General features: G+C 35.9%; 1 protein-coding gene and 1 long non-coding RNA gene across 2 annotated transcripts in view; one reads left to right on the forward strand and one right to left on the reverse strand.

Moving 5' to 3' along the window:
* Window positions 1–18,954, reverse strand: part of LOC136678685 (voltage-dependent N-type calcium channel subunit alpha-1B-like) — a 129,428-nt gene that overhangs the window by 42,286 nt on the left and 68,188 nt on the right. The window contains exons 9-20 of the mRNA XM_066656778.1: window positions 17,822–17,911; window positions 15,558–15,641; window positions 13,721–13,939; window positions 13,180–13,292; window positions 12,680–12,792; window positions 11,789–11,920; window positions 9,066–9,138; window positions 8,860–8,977; window positions 8,236–8,303; window positions 7,204–7,310; window positions 6,014–6,076; window positions 2,428–2,463 (exon numbers count right to left, since the gene is read on the reverse strand). Coding sequence (XP_066512875.1) covers window positions 2,428–2,463; window positions 6,014–6,076; window positions 7,204–7,310; window positions 8,236–8,303; window positions 8,860–8,977; window positions 9,066–9,138; window positions 11,789–11,920; window positions 12,680–12,792; window positions 13,180–13,292; window positions 13,721–13,939; window positions 15,558–15,641; window positions 17,822–17,911 — 1,216 coding nt within the window. The remainder of the gene's footprint in view (window positions 1–2,427; window positions 2,464–6,013; window positions 6,077–7,203; window positions 7,311–8,235; window positions 8,304–8,859; window positions 8,978–9,065; window positions 9,139–11,788; window positions 11,921–12,679; window positions 12,793–13,179; window positions 13,293–13,720; window positions 13,940–15,557; window positions 15,642–17,821; window positions 17,912–18,954) is intronic.
* LOC136678686 (uncharacterized) lies at window positions 4,327–8,946 on the forward strand. The gene is made up of 3 exons (XR_010796487.1): window positions 4,327–4,522; window positions 8,500–8,582; window positions 8,833–8,946. It is a non-coding gene; the product is annotated as an uncharacterized lncRNA (long non-coding RNA).

The raw sequence follows: 18,954 nt of genomic DNA on the forward strand, positions 1-18,954 counted from the left end.
ATAAATAGATATATACATTGTACTTTATATGGTTTAAGGTGTGTGACTCTATAAATCTAGTGCTATAATGCAATATAATATTCTTTCATAAGACACTATACACTCTTTTGTGTTCCCTAAAGGTACATTACATTCTCTTCCCCAGAAGGAGAGGTGAATATGTTTTTTTATAAAGTTTTCTTTATAGAACTGTGTAAAAATAAGACAACATAATAAAAGTCCTGGAGATGAAGTGGGGTGTATGAAATCAACATAATTTTAAAATCTACAATTATAATAGAATAAGGTAATTATGTACCCTAATTAAAGGTACAAATATGTAACCTTGAGGGTACCACCAGAGAGACAGCAAAAGGTACCATCACAGTGACAAATTTTCTGACAGTGTACATACTGTAGCAGTGCTGGAACCTAGGCAAAACACCTCAGCCTCTCCCTATTCATTATTTTTGGGGCTATGTGTCTGTGGTGTGTGTGGTAGGGAAATGTGGTTTTGTGTGTTTGAGGTGTTTGTGTGTTTGTGCATGGTGTGTGACGAATGACAGGCAGAGATCAGTATCCACCTTGTTGGAGACTAGTGTGGCCGTAGTGTGGCTGTGAATGAAGCTCTGCCACTTTTAATAATACACCAAGTTCAAATACTACCTTGCTCCCTACTTTCTTAATAGTGCAAAAAGAACACTTATTGGCAGAATGGCCTTGTCACAATATTTCTTTGTGTAGGATGAGCATTATCTACTGCTACAGTCTCCCAGATGGTGCATAATGTTCTACCCACGCCACACACCAGGCACACACACTCAAACACACTGAACAACAAACCCAACCCACATAACATACAATGACACAAAACCCCAAAACAACCATAAAAACTACAAACTGTGCTGCTACAGTATGTACCTAGTTTTAAATAAAATGGATATTATGGTGCATTATAACACATGCCCTTATAAAATTGCACATACCTTAAAAAGTGTTATGACCGCATCTCTATTTATACAGGCTTATAACAGCCATAATAAGATATTATGTATGCCATATAATGCATTATAAATGCATTTATAATGCATTATGCATACAGAATTCATAGGAAGTGTTATGCAATGAACCTCTTCACCATCCATGTCAAGACCACCTTTTACCCTCCTAGTCTCATATTATGTTAAACTATTTTATACATAACCTATTTAAAAATGTGAATTTTTAATGTAAAACATTTACCTGAAAATGTTCAATGACATAAACAAGCAAAAAAGGAAATAAAATAATAAGAATTTTTTTAAAAAATATATTTTTGTTCTGTAAACTATTAAAGTAGTAAGGCAGCCTTTTGTATGGATTTCAATCCATTTGTTCAGAAAATAACATAACAGGCATTTTATTACAATATGTTCCATCAATGACATAAACTACACTGAGCATCAAAAAAATGTTAAAAATCACTGAAAACCTGTTCTCATATTTTAGGTTGTTTTGTGTGTGTTTGTTTGTATGTGCTATGTATATGATATATATATATATATATAGAGGGAGAGAGAGAGAGAGAGAGAGAGAGAGAGAGAGAGAGAGACAGAGAGAGAGAGGCAGAGGCAGAGAAAAGGGGTCTTTATGGATGTCAAATTACACAATTCCGTCAACCACGACTGGACATGCTGCATCTGGTCTTTTAATGCTTGTGGATTATGGCTTGCCAATATTGGACCATGCATGCCATCACAATATCAGATGCCTATGGATCATGCCTTTCAGGGACTGGATACACTGGATTAAGCTTGCTTTGATTAAACATTGAAACTTCTACTTATATTAATGGCCTGACTGACTACACCGCCTATTAAAAGTCGCTGGTAATTTATTTGCTGTTGAAAAAAATACTTTCTTGCAGACATTTTCATGGTCAAACCCCATTGCCATATGTTGTGACAAACATTTGAAAGATTAATCTAGTCGGTATAGACTAGTAAATCAGATCTGTTGTTATAATAAATAAAGGCAAGATCAAATTGGCAACAAAGAGGTAATCCTTACACACAATTTAGCACTTTTGGTAATGCCTCACTATTGAAAAGTGTACTTTTTAAAAAAATTTTGATCAAATACATATGCAATATGACAATTAGAAATTTCTAGCTATTTTTATTCTATTTCCTTATGAGAATGAATAGAAATCAAGGGATTCAAGTGATCTTACCTTTGCTTATATCACTTTGAGAAAAGCCATGTACAAATAATTTTTCACTTGATAACACACAAAACAGGATTTCAGGGGATGCAGAAAATGGAGGATGGGCAAAATTTATATATTCCAGTAAACATCAATACACCAAACACAATGAAGTGTACAATGCTGGTGCATATGGCTTGTAGATACACAATATAGATTTAAGAATGTTAGTAGGTCTCAGCTGTGTCCTACAGTACCATTACCTCAAGTAGTGATGGGCAGGGGAGCAGACATAACTCCTAAAACACATACAGGTGCAGACAGTCAAATACACACAGACACACACACAGTAGGAGTTCCCACACAGTCACATACCAAAGGTTAGAAGACAGAGACACTCAACAGGGACAATACAGACAGAGCAGTATACAGACAAATACACAGACAGAAAGACAGGCAGACAGATACAGGAGAAGTACAAAGCAACTACGTTCTAAATAACACTTAAACTTACATCACATACATGAAAAGAATATAAAACAGACAAATCCAGGCTGATGGTAGTGTAATTTCCTGCTGTTTAAAGCCAATAAGTATCAAGCAATCTGAAATGAATTGCAGATCACTTTGAGCTTTCTCCAAAGAGCTTTGGTACTGGAGAACTGGATCTCTCATTGTATTATTATAGTTATGTAATAACATAATTTTCTGAACTCCTTCCCAAAAATATATCCCTGTTTCAGCCTTTATGAGCATGGTCTGTACTAACAAACTGGCCATTGATCCAATACAGACTGCTGCTTGTGACACGTTTAGTTGAAGTCAAAGACAATTTATTTATATTTTTGTTTCTGCTTTCAGGTGAAGATAAAGTTGCCAAGCAAACTAGAACGGCATATTCAATTACAAATGATTAGAAAATATGTGCCAAAATACTAGGCTAGCACAAATTTCAATAGCACTACTATTAGCTTTATTGGGACCTACCTACAAAGTAATAATTGATTACAAGCACAAGTACATAAAAATATGTGAACTAAAACTGGTGCACTAATAGAAGTAATATTATTAGTTAAATTAGACTGGTAAATGAAATGATCTAGAATTAGTAACAATAGTTCACTAACAAGCTACAATTAGCAGAAGAATTCAGTAGAAACATATATTCAATAGCACATATCATCACACTCATAATTTAGGGGTAGTGCTAGTTTGAAAAATGTTTAATTATAGAGTGTCTGGAAATTATCAGAAAGTCAATTCAATTAATAAACAACATTATGATACCTGTCAAAACATTTTCCAGAGATTCTTTCTTATTTTACCCTCCTTTCCTACTGTCCTCCCATTTATGATAGTTCACTGTAAATCTCCCATTTTTAACTTTCTAAAAAAACTGGTGGTAATTTAGCAGTAGGTACAGCCAGCCATAACCACCTGTTTATTGTGTTCACTATTTTCCCCTCTGGTAAAGCAAGTGTCAGTATACATCAGCTGTAACAAACAGCACCTGCCAATTAATCAAGGAGATGGAGAAGAATATTCAGACAAAGAAAAACGTATGAACGGCAGCATGAAGATTCAAAGATGAATGAATGCAAGAGAGATGGTGTCTGTGCCAAAAAAAGTCTAAAGATTTGTGCAAGTACCTCTTCGTTTGGGATGATGTTTACCCATACTAAATGAAGAGACAAAATTGGGCATGTAACAATAAAAACAGAATGGAACTCTATCCCACATCTATTCTTTCACTAACAATCTTATCCATTTTCCTACCCTACTCCAAAGTTACAGTGTGTGAAGTTATGAACCTAAAGTAGCAACAACGAATTCTCTGTTCTCTCTATTACAAGTGATTGAAACATCATAATGATTTTGAAGTGGCAATATTAAGGTAAAATACTACTTAATATTCCTTTAAAAAGATAATCTTTATTTTCCAAAAAGAATTAAGTTTTCTTTTAAAAAATACGTAAACCAATAGGCTACATAGTCTGCAGTTAATAAATTTAGATCCATAATATTCACTTTATTACAAACATAAAAGATTGGCACTGTACTTCTCTTTCCTTCTTTATCTCAATGTTTATGTGTGTGTGCATCTGTGTGTGTCTGTCTGTGTCTTCGCAGATGGTGGGCACTCCAGGGCTTGGCTGCAGAAGTGCTGACTCACTGGCTGAGCAACAGCAGCAGGAGCAGCAGCAGCTCTAGTAGTGACACTCATTCACATACAGAGAGCTGGCTCTGAGATCACAACACACTGCCAGCTACAGCACCAAGCTAACCGCTAACTATCAACACAGAGCTGTCCTAGCTAACCGTAAACAGCTAATCTCTACAGAGCCAGAGAAACAACAGGTAAACATCACTGCTTACACAATAGCTAACAGCCCTAAATGCTTACACTGCTTATATATTTACATAAACAGTCATATAAGAATATTATCATCAATGCAGTGACCATTCTCTCAGCTCCACCCACTATAGAAAATTACTTTGTAGTACAGTCTGTAGTTGCTTTGCATACATTATTTACCCATTTTTACCCTGTTCTTCAATGGTCAGGTTCCCCACAGGACCACCACAAAGGTATGATTTGGCTGGTGGATTGCTCTCAACGCTAGAGTGACACTAATGTAATGGTGGTGTTTTAGTGTGTGTGTGGCAATAGTACAAATGGAAAAGACACAGCAGTGTTGCTCAAGTTTTTAAATGCTGTGTCCATTCACTGCCCAATTTATTAGACACCCACCTAACGTGGTGGCCCACTTTGTAAAGTTAAATTCACAGTGGCTCATCTTTAGCTGCACAGTTTGTTTTTGGTCATCATGTAGTCATTAATCATGGGTCACTGGACACTGTTGCCTGGATATCTTTAGGTGGTGGACTACCCTTAGTCTTGCTGTGAGACTGAGGGGATTAAAAAATCCTTTTGCACTGCCTGATCCACTAGTACCAGCGTAAAACACACTAACATACAACCATCAGGTCAGTGTCACTGCAGCACTGAGAATGATCCACCGCCCAAATCCTCCCTGCTCTGTGGTTTGTGGGTGTCCTGACAACAGAAGGACAGAGTGAAATGGGCCACATAAAGTGTGCAGAGCAATAGATTGAATCTGTTTAAGAAAACAGTGTGCATTTGACAGATGGTTAATGGAGCTGAAGGTTTGTACAGTCAGAAAAAGAGAGGCAGTCAAAGTTATAGCTGATTGGTGTACATTGCTGTACGTTCTGTCAAATGATATTGTTTAAACATTACACAGCTGTCAAAAACAACTTTCTATTTTAAAATTTTAAATATGATAAATAGATTTTCAAAAATAACAGAGCAAAGACTACTTCAATCACCAAAATGTCATGGGCGACTGACTACTTTCCCTGTATGGGTAAACTGTATACATTGTTTGCTGAACTTTTAATTTACCTAAAGCATTAGCACAGCTAAAACCACTAAAAAACAGAATGCAAGACTTGCAACCTTGGTCAAGTTTGACGTGAGAGGATAAGCAAGATGACTTAGAATAAACCCACAAATAAATAAAGGGTTTATTAATAAAGGAATAAAAGGCTCAAAATTACTCTTAAAACAATTTTAATTTTTCATAATTCAGCATAATGTGTATTTATGTTTCACAATGCATTTAAAAAATGTAACTTTCTGAAATGCGAATTTCAGAATCATTTATCACAGTATATGCAGTATAAGAGTCTGAATGAAGTACATTCAAAGTGTCTGATTTGGTTTATACTGAGAGTGAGTGGAAATGAAGCGATGTGGTGAGAGTGTGTGGAACAAAGGAAGACAGAAAATGAAGGAGCAGGCTTTAACAGAAGAAAGAAACTCACGGTGAATCAGAGCCGGAGTGGGAGGAGCTGTGTGACAGTGCACCTCCATTTGGCCTTATAAAACTGCATAAATCAAACCAAACAAAACAACACAAAACACACAAAAAAGGAAAACAAAATATGGGAGGGGAAAGAAACAGGGGCGGAGCCTGAGACAGTGGAGCTTTCAGTCACACTGACTCCAGCCTCGCCCCACGAAAGGTCAACTCAACGGGAGTAACAATCTCAACTAAGTCATGCCAGATTTCAACTCAAAGATTCATATATTATTTACAAGCACATTCATCCTTCAGATATGTCATGCTTAATTACGGCCAAGGAACTGACCATTTCCAATGGTCTCCATGAGGCGGACCAATGTCTTGTAAATAAACAAGCAATTAAAGGGAGTCCCAAACTGATACCAAATCAAGCAAAGAAATTTCAAAATGTAAATGTCTTTGACATATTTAAAAAAAAAAAAAAAAAGATAATTTTGTCTAAATAACTAGCCATAATATTATGGCAAATATCAGCTAGCCCATTAGACCTATAGAGGATTCAGTTTAGAGTTATGAAAATTAGCAATGTAATCAAATTAGCAAATATAGTCCAGCTGATGTTCTATGTCAAGGACAGATGCATTGCTGTTTATTACAATAAAATAAAACAAATGGCAGCTATTGAAGCCAAGAGGCTTATTTTCCAAAAAACTGTATCAGAGTATTAAACTTGAATGGCCTATAGAGGGAATTAACTACTTGCCTAACATGGAGCAAACACTTTTTTCCTTTTCCAATAAGCTCTTCTGTCATGGCCTATCAGTCAAACAATTCAGTCAGATGCTACACAGCGTGCGCTGTCTAATCTGAACATTATCTGACCCATTCCACAGCTAAAATATGCATGCTGTTTCAGTGGGGACATAAGTATTCACAAAAATAACACCAACAAAACACATAGATGAGCATGTACACCTCTCTCTCTCTCTCTCTCTCTCTCTCTCTCTCTCTCTTTCTCTCTCTCTCTCTCACACACACACACACACACTTTTAAACATAAAAACACTATTCCATAGTTCAGCACAAATGAAATTACAAATATGTAAAAATATATATAAAACACATGTATAAACAGCATAAATATGGACATCAGTTTGGAAAGAACTGGTATAGTTTAACAGTAGTGGGTTTAAAGTACCCCTTACTTACGCTGTGAGAGATATGTTAGCGGCTGACATGGGGCTGACTTCTTTCACCTCTTTAGCCTTCTGCAGGGCCAACTTTTTACTAATAGCCTCCTCTTGTTCTTCTTCATCCTGAATGAGACAAAGACCAAGAGAAAGCATTAAAGTGTGACCCATAACCAATTAATCAATTCTGACATTTAATTTATCTGGAGCATGCAGAGGAAATCCTCACAAACAGTGACCTAAGGCAAGGTTTGAACCCACAACCCCAGGAACCTGGAGCTATGTTACAGCAAAACTACATGTTGCGCAACCGTGATGCCCTGTTTTATTAATTTTCTAAAGGAAAATATCAACATACCCTTAAGAACCCGCTTCTGTACAGTTTATTCTAACGTGACTGTTTACTTAATGTTAAAATGTTGGGAAACAGTTAAAATGTTGGGAAAGTGTATAAATTGTGGCTTGTGCAAAATGTATTACACATTTTTATTTTAGAATTTCTTGCATTGGAATGAATTAAATACGTTATTCACAAAACCTTTCATACAGATTCCATATTTAATATTTTAGCTTTTTTGCAATAAGGTTTCACATATAGTAGATATATTCGTTTTGTCATTTATGTAACTTTAAAAAAAAGGGCAGGAAAAAACTGTCTGCGAAAACTACCTGTGATCTTTCCCTGTACTGTATGTACAGTACAATGTAAAGTCTTAAATCCTGCTAGTGTTGGGACGCTCCATTACCTTGAGTTACAGAGCAAGGCACGCATCAGTCAATAGTGAACAGCCTTTCCAGACAGTGTTATGGAGCCAATAAAGGGAGGCTGTGTATGGCAGGCTATGGAGATAGGATCGCTCCCTCTTTAACCCAGGAAACACAACCCTCAAGGGGGAGATTCATAGTGTGCCTGCTTGGCCTCAAATGGCTGGTATAGTGTGACAGAGTGTCAGAGAATGTATGTGTGTGTAGGTATGTATGTGTGTGTGTGTGTGTGTGTGTGTGTGTGTGAGAGAGAGAGAGAATGAATGAGTGAGTCTGCGAGTGCTACCTTAGTGAGTTCCTGTGCATTGGCAAGGTTGTCAACAGCAATGGCCAAGAAGACATTGAGGAGAGTGTCTGTTCAGACATGGGTTAAAGTAATAAGATATAGATGTGTGTATCACACACAGAATTTTAAAAAAATCTTGTAGAACTAATGAGGGCATAGCTACCAATAAAGTATTATACTGCACTTTTTACAATCATTTTATTGCAATTCTATAGTTTTCTATAACTGTTCTCAATTAATGTCACCAGTGCATTTCTATTGCAGACTGAGAGTCATTTACTTCCAGCACCAGCAAAATCAACTAAAGACCAACAACAGCAACAATGAAATTGAGCTTCACTCTATAGGTACTGTAGCCAAGGCTACACCCATAAAAACATATTGATTCACTCACTCCTTCTTTAATAACTATGATTATTCAATTATTCAATTGTCTTTTCAAGAAATCCACCTCCAAAATTTCATAGCATAACAGCCATACTTTAAGAAAACTGTATACTGTTAAAAAATTGCATTGTCTTAAAGCAATTGTTTACAATGATGTTTTCATAAAGTTTTGTACAAAATTCACTTCAGAATATTTACAAATTTGTCCAGCACTTTTTCAGAATAAGAGTAGGATACAGTTTCCAAACAGAGTTAGGACGATGAAGTAGACAGAAGAGAACATTCCACGCTTTACTCCTCCCTGAGATTCAATCCCATGATACATCACTGCATTCCAGTCTTCTCCTGTCAGAATCTGCAACAACAAGTGGGATAGCAGAGTATCTGCTGGCCTCACCAGACCCTGAAACACCAACAAGAAACTTTCGAAATATCAACTTTACCTGGAACACTGTCAGAATGGCAGCCGGAAATGTATCGAAGTTTGTAGTTGGGGTCTCCTCTTCAAAATTAAACCTAGATGATATAAAAACATTGGGACTTTGGAAGTTATTACATGTTTTCTATATTAGTTCTATTAATTTATTTATTTTTACACAGTAGTTACTTATATAACAACATATTTACAGTCTGGATAAACAGGCTCCAGTATGCTTTCTGTTAAAGTCACAAAATGACAATGTAGTAAAATGCCACTATTTTTAAATTAAACCTTAAAGAAATAACTTCATATATGACGACAAATGTGATATATATGAAAGTTTAGAATCTTTCTAAAAAAGAAAGTTTATTTTGGTTTGGTGTGTCTCTGCTTGTTCACTATATATGAAAAATAATAAATTATACTGCAGTATAATTTCATGATACCATGTACACATTTTCCAATTATATATTTGATAAGACTCTCTATGTTGAAGAGCCTATTTCTCTGTCTATGCCTAACCCATGAATGTGAATGTGAATATAAACCCCCCCCCCCAAAAAAAAACAAAAACAAAAAAAAAACAAAACGAAAAACCCAGAATGTGCCAGGCCAGTTTAAACCAGTCTGATCCTTGAAATTTTATTACAAAAACAGACTTCCACTAGTGGGCAATTAAGTAATATAAAAACAATTAATTTTAATTAAAGCATAATTTTCAAGTGATAATAACAGCTGTGGCTGCATACAGCACTGAAACCTGCAAAGCACAGATATCCATGCATGCTACACTGTTTTCCTGTGTGTTGTTTATTCCCATGTGCATAAACACCCAAATTAACATTGTTTGCTATTGCTTCTGGAATAAATGTGCACAAATCCTCATATTACAATCCAATCTAACTCCTGCCACCTTGTTCTTCTGCATTCTCCACCTCTCTTTAGGGACCTAATTACAAAGCTATAGAAAAAGGTTGAATAGAAGGGAAAAAGCTGAGATTTATTTTCAGGAAAAGACATTCTTCTGAGCAGGGTTTTACTCTCTAAGTGTGTGAATGGAGGAAGCAGTTGAATGTGTTCAGCCCACATTATTTTAATAAGTAATAGGCTTGAAATCTTCCTCAAATAGAAGAATGGTGATGAAACCCAAAAAAGAATCTTAGCTAATTTACCCAACAATCAGGAGGTCTGTGCTTTCATACTTGATATTAGCAGAGTATATTTGACAATATTTTAAAAGACATATGAAAGGATGAGACAGCTTAGGTAGCAGAAATGTCTCATTGTTTCATTGCCATGTATCACAATTCATTCAGCTTCTCATTTCTCTTTATCACTGGAGCATATTTTCTGTTAAAATACTGTTTATAGAATACAGAGTCTTGCTCAAGGACTCTTAGTGGCATAGCATAGTGTGTTTACCCCAGTAGGGAATCAAACCCTAGTTGGTAGGCGTCTCACTACCGTAGACCAACTCTTTCGCTAAGCTGTGCATTGAAATCCCAGTGAAAGCTTGTGTCTGCTCCTCCAGCAGCAGAGGATTTAGTGTCTTGAGGGTTCATACTGTGTTCCTTTCAGCTTCATTTCAATAACATTTGTATAAAGTATTTGTTTATGTAGCTGGGCAACCGTTGCACTGGATCGTATGACTGGATGTTTACGCATTTAAACTGATATTTACCTTGTGGCGAGAGTGCACACAGCCAATTCCTCCGTTACACAGCTCTATCAATAATTCATGGCATGAAGAAATGAAAACCTCTGCTTTTCCATTCCAATGCTGGCATGTTTGTTAACGTGAAGCAAGGGGAAAATGAAGGCAGGCCCTGGAGGAGTCAATGTTGCTTCTAATGAGAGTGACTTTAGTAAAGCGAGACTTTCTCTTGTCAAGGGACGACAGTATGGGTTTGTCTGTTTAAAGTGGAAATCCTCTGTTCTCTCAAAAGTTTCGCATGAATACATGTAACCATGCAAACAAGGTAGATTACAGTGGTTCAGTGTTAAAAACAGCATTTTAACTTGCCAAACCTTAATTGTTATGGCGGGATAGGTGATGGGAAACAAATGTCCAAAAAATGTAATCATATATCAAATAGTTAAAGGAATATTACTCAATGCCTGTAAATAGTTTTGTGATAGTCTCATTAATGTTTTGTGTCATAGCAAGGTTTTAAAATGGATGCAGAGCAGGTACATGCAGGGAATTATATAACAGTACCTGGATAATATTAATATTATAGTACTATCGTATCAAAATAACAATAAAATTACAAATATTTTAATACATATTTATGTCATAGACTTTGTGGCCCTTAGTTCTAAATTTTGCAATTTCTTTTTAAATTATAGATTGGTAGAACAGTTATAAAAGACAAGTCAAATCTCTATGGAAAATGTGTAAAAAATATTTTTTATTTTTTATTTATTTTTTTGGATTTACGGAAAAAAAAAAAATAAATAAATGCTACACATTGGGCTACTGCTTGACTTATTACAACAAGTTAGATGATGATGGTCTTCCATGTATATGTAACATATTTAAAGTTTTAAATAATTGATTAAATAAAGATGGAAGCATGCAGATATTTTGATAAACCTAGTGGAATTCGCCTTAAAAAAACGTTGGTGGGAGGGACTATACATAAAGTAACTATGACTATGTAGCTGCAACCCTAGAGATTATTTCAAAACTAATAATGGAAAATATTATCTTCTTAAAGCAGGATGTTAAGCCCTAATACTCACTGTCCACCGAACAGCTGCATGCCCAGCAGAGCAAACACCACAATGAAGAGGAAGAGGAGGAACAGCAGGCTAATGATGGACTTCATGGAGTTCAGCAGGGATACCACCAGGTTCCTTAAAGAGTTCCAGTACCTACACACACACACACACACACACACACACACATACACACAATGCTTTCAGTCAATCAATACTGCAATCTGAATAACTCTGTTTAGGAAAGGAAATATGTCTGGAAAGCAGTCTCAAAATACACCATAAATCATTAATGCATTAGAATACGTAGAACCCAGAGAACTCTAGAATTATACTTATGTCTTATACAAAGGTTTGGATACATTCTATCGTTCAAATCCCATAATGTTTTTTTTTGGTGTTTTTTTGATATTCTAAGTGATGTCATCTACAGGAAATTTGGTGTCCAATGTGTAATAGTCATAGAATGCAGTTCCAAAAATTGAAGAAATATGCACATTTTAATTTCTATAAAATATATATTTGCTGTCAAAAAACACAAACATGAAGCACTACTCTATTGCTCTTATTTAATTTTTATCATTTGAACACAGCCTATTCCTTTTCATTATGTGAGAACAGACCCATACAATGACTAAATGCTTATATATTTATTCACAATGAAAATCAACAAAATATGTAATTTGATATATTTGCATAAACATGTACAAATTTGCATAACTCTGCATAGATCAGCCCTGTTAAGGACCGGTGCCCCCTCCAGGGTGTGTTCCTGCCTTGCACCCAGTGATTCCGGGTAGGCTCCGGACCTAAAGCAAACCTGAACTGGATAAGTGGTTACAGACAATGAATGAATGTATGAATGTGCATAAAACTTTGCATATCATGGTGAATCATAGTAGTTTTTCCTCTTACTTTGTGACCTTGAAGATCCTCAGCAGACGTAGTGCTCTTAACACACTAATCCCAAAAGAGGTTCCAGGTTTAACTGCTGCCCAGATCACCTCAAAAATACTTCCCACAATTACCTGCACAAAGCACACACAATACAAACATCCTTATCCCACAATAATGTTGCAGAGACTCCTTTACTTTTAATGATGAAGAAGCTCAAAGGTAATTCCCCAATATCTGTAACCCTTAGTGTCTACCCTGCTAAAATAAAATAAACTACAGTACATTTATGTGTATAAATTGAATATTCAGTTGTAACTTAGTTATTAGTATTAAATATCTGAAACTACAGAAGCTAATATGCAAGGGGATCACATACATGCCCTTTCTGGTTTAAAGGGTTTCTCAGTAAGATAATTCACATTACAATTAGCTTGTAATAAATGGTTAAAATAGTTCTCACACTGAGTTAGTTTAAAACCTATTTAACATGTTCAAACTAAGCATGGAAATACACCAACCCCGAAGTCAAAGCAGTTGAAGGAGGAGTGAAAGTAGTTTCTGGGCCCAAGGCCGTACATCTTCAGACTCATCTCACTCAAAAACAAGCCCAAAAACACAAACTCCGCCAAATCTGCAGCCAAAACCACAGCATAAATTAGTAATCATAAAAATGATATATAATGGATCAATGTATACACACAGGTGCATATGAGCTCTGTGCTTTTATTGAATATATTCTACTGTAACAGTTTATTCACAGATCCAACATGTTTCTATACTAAACAACCTATCAGAACATTATTATAATTACTGAACTGAATTAAAATTAATTTTGATCAAATTAAAATCAAACTGATATAACTGAGAAGTACATTCTTAGTAATTAATATATTTCCGATAAGGTTTTCTACTGTTATCTACAGATGTATAGGTTTAAGTGCTCATGGTCCAAAGGACAAAAAGGCTGTCCACTATCCAGCAGTTTATAAACAGTTTATAAAATTGTAGAATATATAGACTGAGGTTTAGAATTATAATTGTAGTGTGTAGTGTACTCACAGAGAGCGTATGTGAGCCACTCGGGCTGTTCATAATGCACTATGGCCACACACAGTGTGTTGAGGCCCACTAGACACAGCACAGTCCAGTAGAAGCCCTGAGACTTCACCATGCGTCGAATAAAGAAGCGGACCCTCTTCTCTTTTCTCCGGAAGTATGAGGAACTTTCATTCTTGCTGCTTTTGACGCTAGCCCGAGCAAATGGAGAACCCTGTGGGGCTGTGGTGAGGTGGGGTTCAGGTATTACAGACAAAAAATAAAAATAAAAAATGAAGGCAACTGGTACTGAAGGAAAGCAAGCCATCAAAATCACACCCAACATTTGTGACCCACTACGAGCAAATTACTTTTCTGCATTGTATCTAAAGTGTCTATAATGTCTATATACAGATTAAATATAAATGCATCAGCAATTCCTCTAAAGTAGAGCATCTCTAGCATTAAAACTTAAACTCAAGCAATGTTTCACCCCTAAGTCCTTGCTTCATATGCAAACCCACAGAGACTCTGCAGATGGTTACTTTATCAATCATGAATTTTAATAAATGCACCATGTGTTTTTGACAAAGCTGCAGTGACGAAGCTGAACTCACTTCCCAACTTGGCGTCTGCCTCCCAGCCTCTGCGCTATATTAAACCCCCAGTAACTCAAATTAAACTCAAATGTCAAGACAGAGCATGAAAAAAAGGCAGAGGTGAAAAATCGGCCCATTAGCATCTCGTAACTCGCCTTGGGAGAGACAAGAAATAATCATTTCATGGGCTATTTTAATCTCAAAATTTGACACGAGTGAAGCCTCATAAACTGGCCAGCCCTTCATGTATTCTATCTTTCCACCCACTCTCTCTCTCTTGCTCGCTCTTTCTTTTCCCTTACTTCATCTATTGAAACAAAACCCCAATAAATGTCTTTAGTCTAGCCATGTGGGAATGTGGGTCTATATTAAACACAGTGTTTAATCAGCTGTGATGCCCTGCAGAGTTCAACGTGATATTGAAAATGTAGATGATATTTAGAAGAAGTATCTCTATATGAGACATTACAAATGTAGGAGTCCTTAATAAGCAGACTAGTCCCCCAGTCCCGGCAACAATCTCAATGTGCTGGCGCTGATAAAAACTGAAACCAGTGATGAAATCTATTCCTCTGCGCAAATGTGCATTTGTTGATTATTTTAGAAAGAATAATTGTGCCCCCCCCCCCAGTCAGTTTTTGTCTACACCACTGAAAGAGAGGCAAAATCAAGATGGTTTTATATAAAAGATGGAAAGACATGTGTCTTTTAAATTATATGTCATATATATTATATAAATGAATTAAAAAAGTGCAGTCACATAGTCCTCTGTTACCAGTATGCAACGATCAGTGTAGAAAACTCTTGACCTATGCTGCATTTTAATTAAAGCAAATCAAATAAAGACACTGGCTTTTTTGCCAACTTTTGTGCATGTTGTTAAAATTCCAGATCAGCTGTCCAAATAAATGTGGAAGCATAATCCGAATATACTTCTGTGCTCTGATGAGAAAAAAAGGCTTAATTTTTTTTATAAAATATCAACCAATACAAAAATATATCATAACTTTTCTTTCATCTTCAACACTAATTCTGCTGATGATACAAGATGGCATTGAGACGTTGTTCCACATTTCATCATCCTATTAGACCAACACCAAAAATCCTCTCTCATTACCTCTCAAAGAGCTAGGTTTTGTAGTCATTTTCTGCAGAATCTTAAAAAGTACATGATAACTGCGCAATCCCACAGTTCATATAAATGTGGGTGTTCTGTAACAAAATGCTCTAGCATGTCTTGAGAATGTGAATCATGGACTTACCCACTGATGAGATGTCTGTGAAGTGGTCTTCCCCTTCTTCTGCATTGATGAGGTCATTTTTGCTCTTTTTGGATCTTTTTAACACTGAAAAAATGACACAGACACAGATCCTGAAATTAATTAACAATGAAGAGAAACAATGTAGTACATTATACTACTTTAAATCTACATATGCCATTCATGAAAAAAGACAAACATTTAAAAAGGGGAATTCCAAAGACAGCAGTGGCCATATGATTTCCTAGGATTAAATTTGATCTACAAGATTTTAACATAGAACATTGTAAATTTTAAACTATGAGTCAGTCGTTTAACCATGATCTCCTTTTTAATTAATTAAGCCAGCACCTAGTGGCCTGGATGTATCAAAAATGATGTTTTCCCCATCTGGGGGACCCACTGACCAAAGGACAACAAAGCACGCTGATTTCATCACCATTTCATGCGATTTGTACTTTACACAAAAATATAAATAATCCCTTATAGAAATACTGTGCTACTTTATGGTGGTAAAATTGCTTCCTGCTCCATCAGTGTAGGTTTATGTCAGCTGTCAGAAATTAAGTCCACGTCATCTGTCTTTATGAATGATGACCTACGATGCATATATAAACTATGCAAACAAAGAAAGCACAGAATCTGCACAGAATGTGAGAATATAGACACCAGCATGAGACTACTAACACACACACACACACACACACAGACAGAGACACAGACACACACACCTAATGCAGGTGGTGGCACTTATGCAGTAAAAGCTGAGTCATCAGACTAAGAGCACTTCAGCGCACATCCACTGTTAACCTGATAAACACCCTACTCCAATTTCACAACACATTAAGCATATGATTTAAAATACACAATCATAGAACAAGATATTCTTAAAGTGAAGCTAATCATGAGCTGAAGGTATGACCTCTGGTACAGGTTCATCTCAATAAATTAGAATATCATCAAAAAGTTAATGTTTTTTTCAGTAATTCAATTCAAAAAGTGAAACTCATATATTACATAGATTCATTACAAACAGAGTAATCTAATTCAAGCGTTTATTTATTTTAGTGTTGATGAATGGTCCCTTAGTCTGGTTCAGTAGGCTGCACAATCATGGCGAGGACTGCTGACTTGACAGATGTCCAGTCAGTCATTGACACCCTCTTGCTGTATCCAAGCATATTAATGGAAAGTTGAATGGAAGGAAAATGTGCGGCAGAAAAAGGTGCACAAGCAGTGGGGATAACTGCAGTCTTGAAAGTATGGTTAAGAAAAGGCCATTCAAAACTTTGGGGGAGATTCACAAGGAGTGGACTGCTGCTGGAGTCAATGCTTCAAGAGCCACCACACACAGACGTATCCAGGACATGGGCTACAACTGTCGCATTCCTTGTGTCAAGTCACTTATATTTATGCCATATATATGTCAAGCCATTCATATATATGAGGTACTCAATAAACAAAATACTCATATAAACAAAATATAATGTTGCAACCACAACACTTTGTACTTTGTCATTCAGAAGTGCCCTGTAATTAAACAGCTGTAATACACTTAGTATATTGCAATCAAATGGTATAGACTGGACTATAGTGGACAGGTTTAGAAGATGTAATGTAGTCTAATGAAAAATGACTTAATATAAAAGTGATTTTTCATTCATTTTATTCATTTATTCATTCATATATTCCAGTTTTATGCAGTAAACATTATGTGGGATTCAGTACAATTAAGTCACTAACTGTTTATGCATGTAGTCATGCCCTTAGGGTTATTATTATTATTATTATTATTATTTTACTTTTCTAAACAAAATATTGTAATGTATAGGAACACTAGTTTCAAAATCATCAACCCCTGAATACAATCGTCAAATACATTGGAAACAAATATGCAGGAAATTGATGTCACAAAAAACAATACATACACATATAACAACCTATTCAACCTAAAGGAGTGTAAGACACCAATATTTGCACTCCAATAATAAGGAATGTTTCATCATGGAATGTTTGGGTAATGAGGTATAATATATGACAGCCAATCGATTCTATATATATATATATATTATCGGTCTCATAGACACCATAACAAAAACAGAAAGATGGTTGGATGGATGCATGGATGGATGGATGCATAGGTGGCACTTTGTTGACTCCAAAGGAATTGCAGAATGGCAAATAACAGTGACAATCGAGGTAAAAATAATATAAAATATCAGTGTAGGATATGGATCCTAGAAGTGGATATTCTAAAATATTCCCACCTGGGTTGTTGCATTTCCTCTTGTACCAAGCTCCATCCAGTGGAGACTTCTCTTCTGCATTTTTATCCTCCTCAGCTAGCATTACTTCCTCTGATAGACAGAAAACAACACAAACACACACAAACACACACAGACAAACACACACACACAAAGACACAGACAAACACACACACACAGACACAGACAAACACACACGCACACGCACACACAGACACACACACACACACACACAGAGAGTAGGAAAACACATTCAATAAGTGCATGAAATTGGTAACACTATAATAAATCAGTATATTAGTACAATACACAAACCCATATCTAGAAAAGTTGAAACATTTTGTAAAATGCATTAAAAAACACATTTGTGATGTGTCAGCTCTCTTGGTGATTTTCTTTTTACTGCAAATGTAAGAAAAATAAAAACCAGTGTTTCACTGAAAAATACAAAGAGGTTTAGAGGACAGGGGAAATATAAATGAATAATATAAAAATCTAAAAACATTCAATAATAAGCAGGTAACCTGTATCATGATCGAGGAAACGTGAGCTTTCACAAAAGGCTCAGGTTTGAATGTCTCACCACTTGAATGTCAAACAATTTAAAAACATTTTTACTGTTCAGTGCAAGATTTAAAAATATTTCACGATCTACTGTACATAATATTTTAAATATTGAATAACCTAGAGAAATGTCTGTCTGTGTAGGGCCACACTTTGAAATGCATGATCTTTGAGCCCTTAGACAGTATGACATACCAAACTGTCATCTTTTTGTGATAAACACAGTCAAATGGGTTTGGAAGCACTTTGGAAAATACTTGTCCCATAACACTTTCAACCACTACATCAGGAAATGCAACCTGAAACTTTATTATACAAGGAGAAAGCCACGGATCAATTCTTTGTGGAATCACTGATTCTCTGGGACCAAACTCATCTCATCTGGTCCAAAAGACAGTAGAAACCTGTGCTGTGGTTAGAGGATTCCATGTTTCAGCCTGTTTTAAAAAAAATGTATGTTGCATTTTCCATGCTAATGATGAAAGAGACCATATAGACTGAGAGGTGCAAAAGCCCACATCTGTCATGATATTGGGTTGCATCAGTGACCATGGCATGGGTGACTTGCATAT

The sequence above is a fragment of the Hoplias malabaricus genome, chromosome Y (assembly GCF_029633855.1).
Source record: "Hoplias malabaricus isolate fHopMal1 chromosome Y, fHopMal1.hap1, whole genome shotgun sequence".
NCBI lineage: Eukaryota > Metazoa > Chordata > Actinopteri > Characiformes > Erythrinidae > Hoplias > Hoplias malabaricus.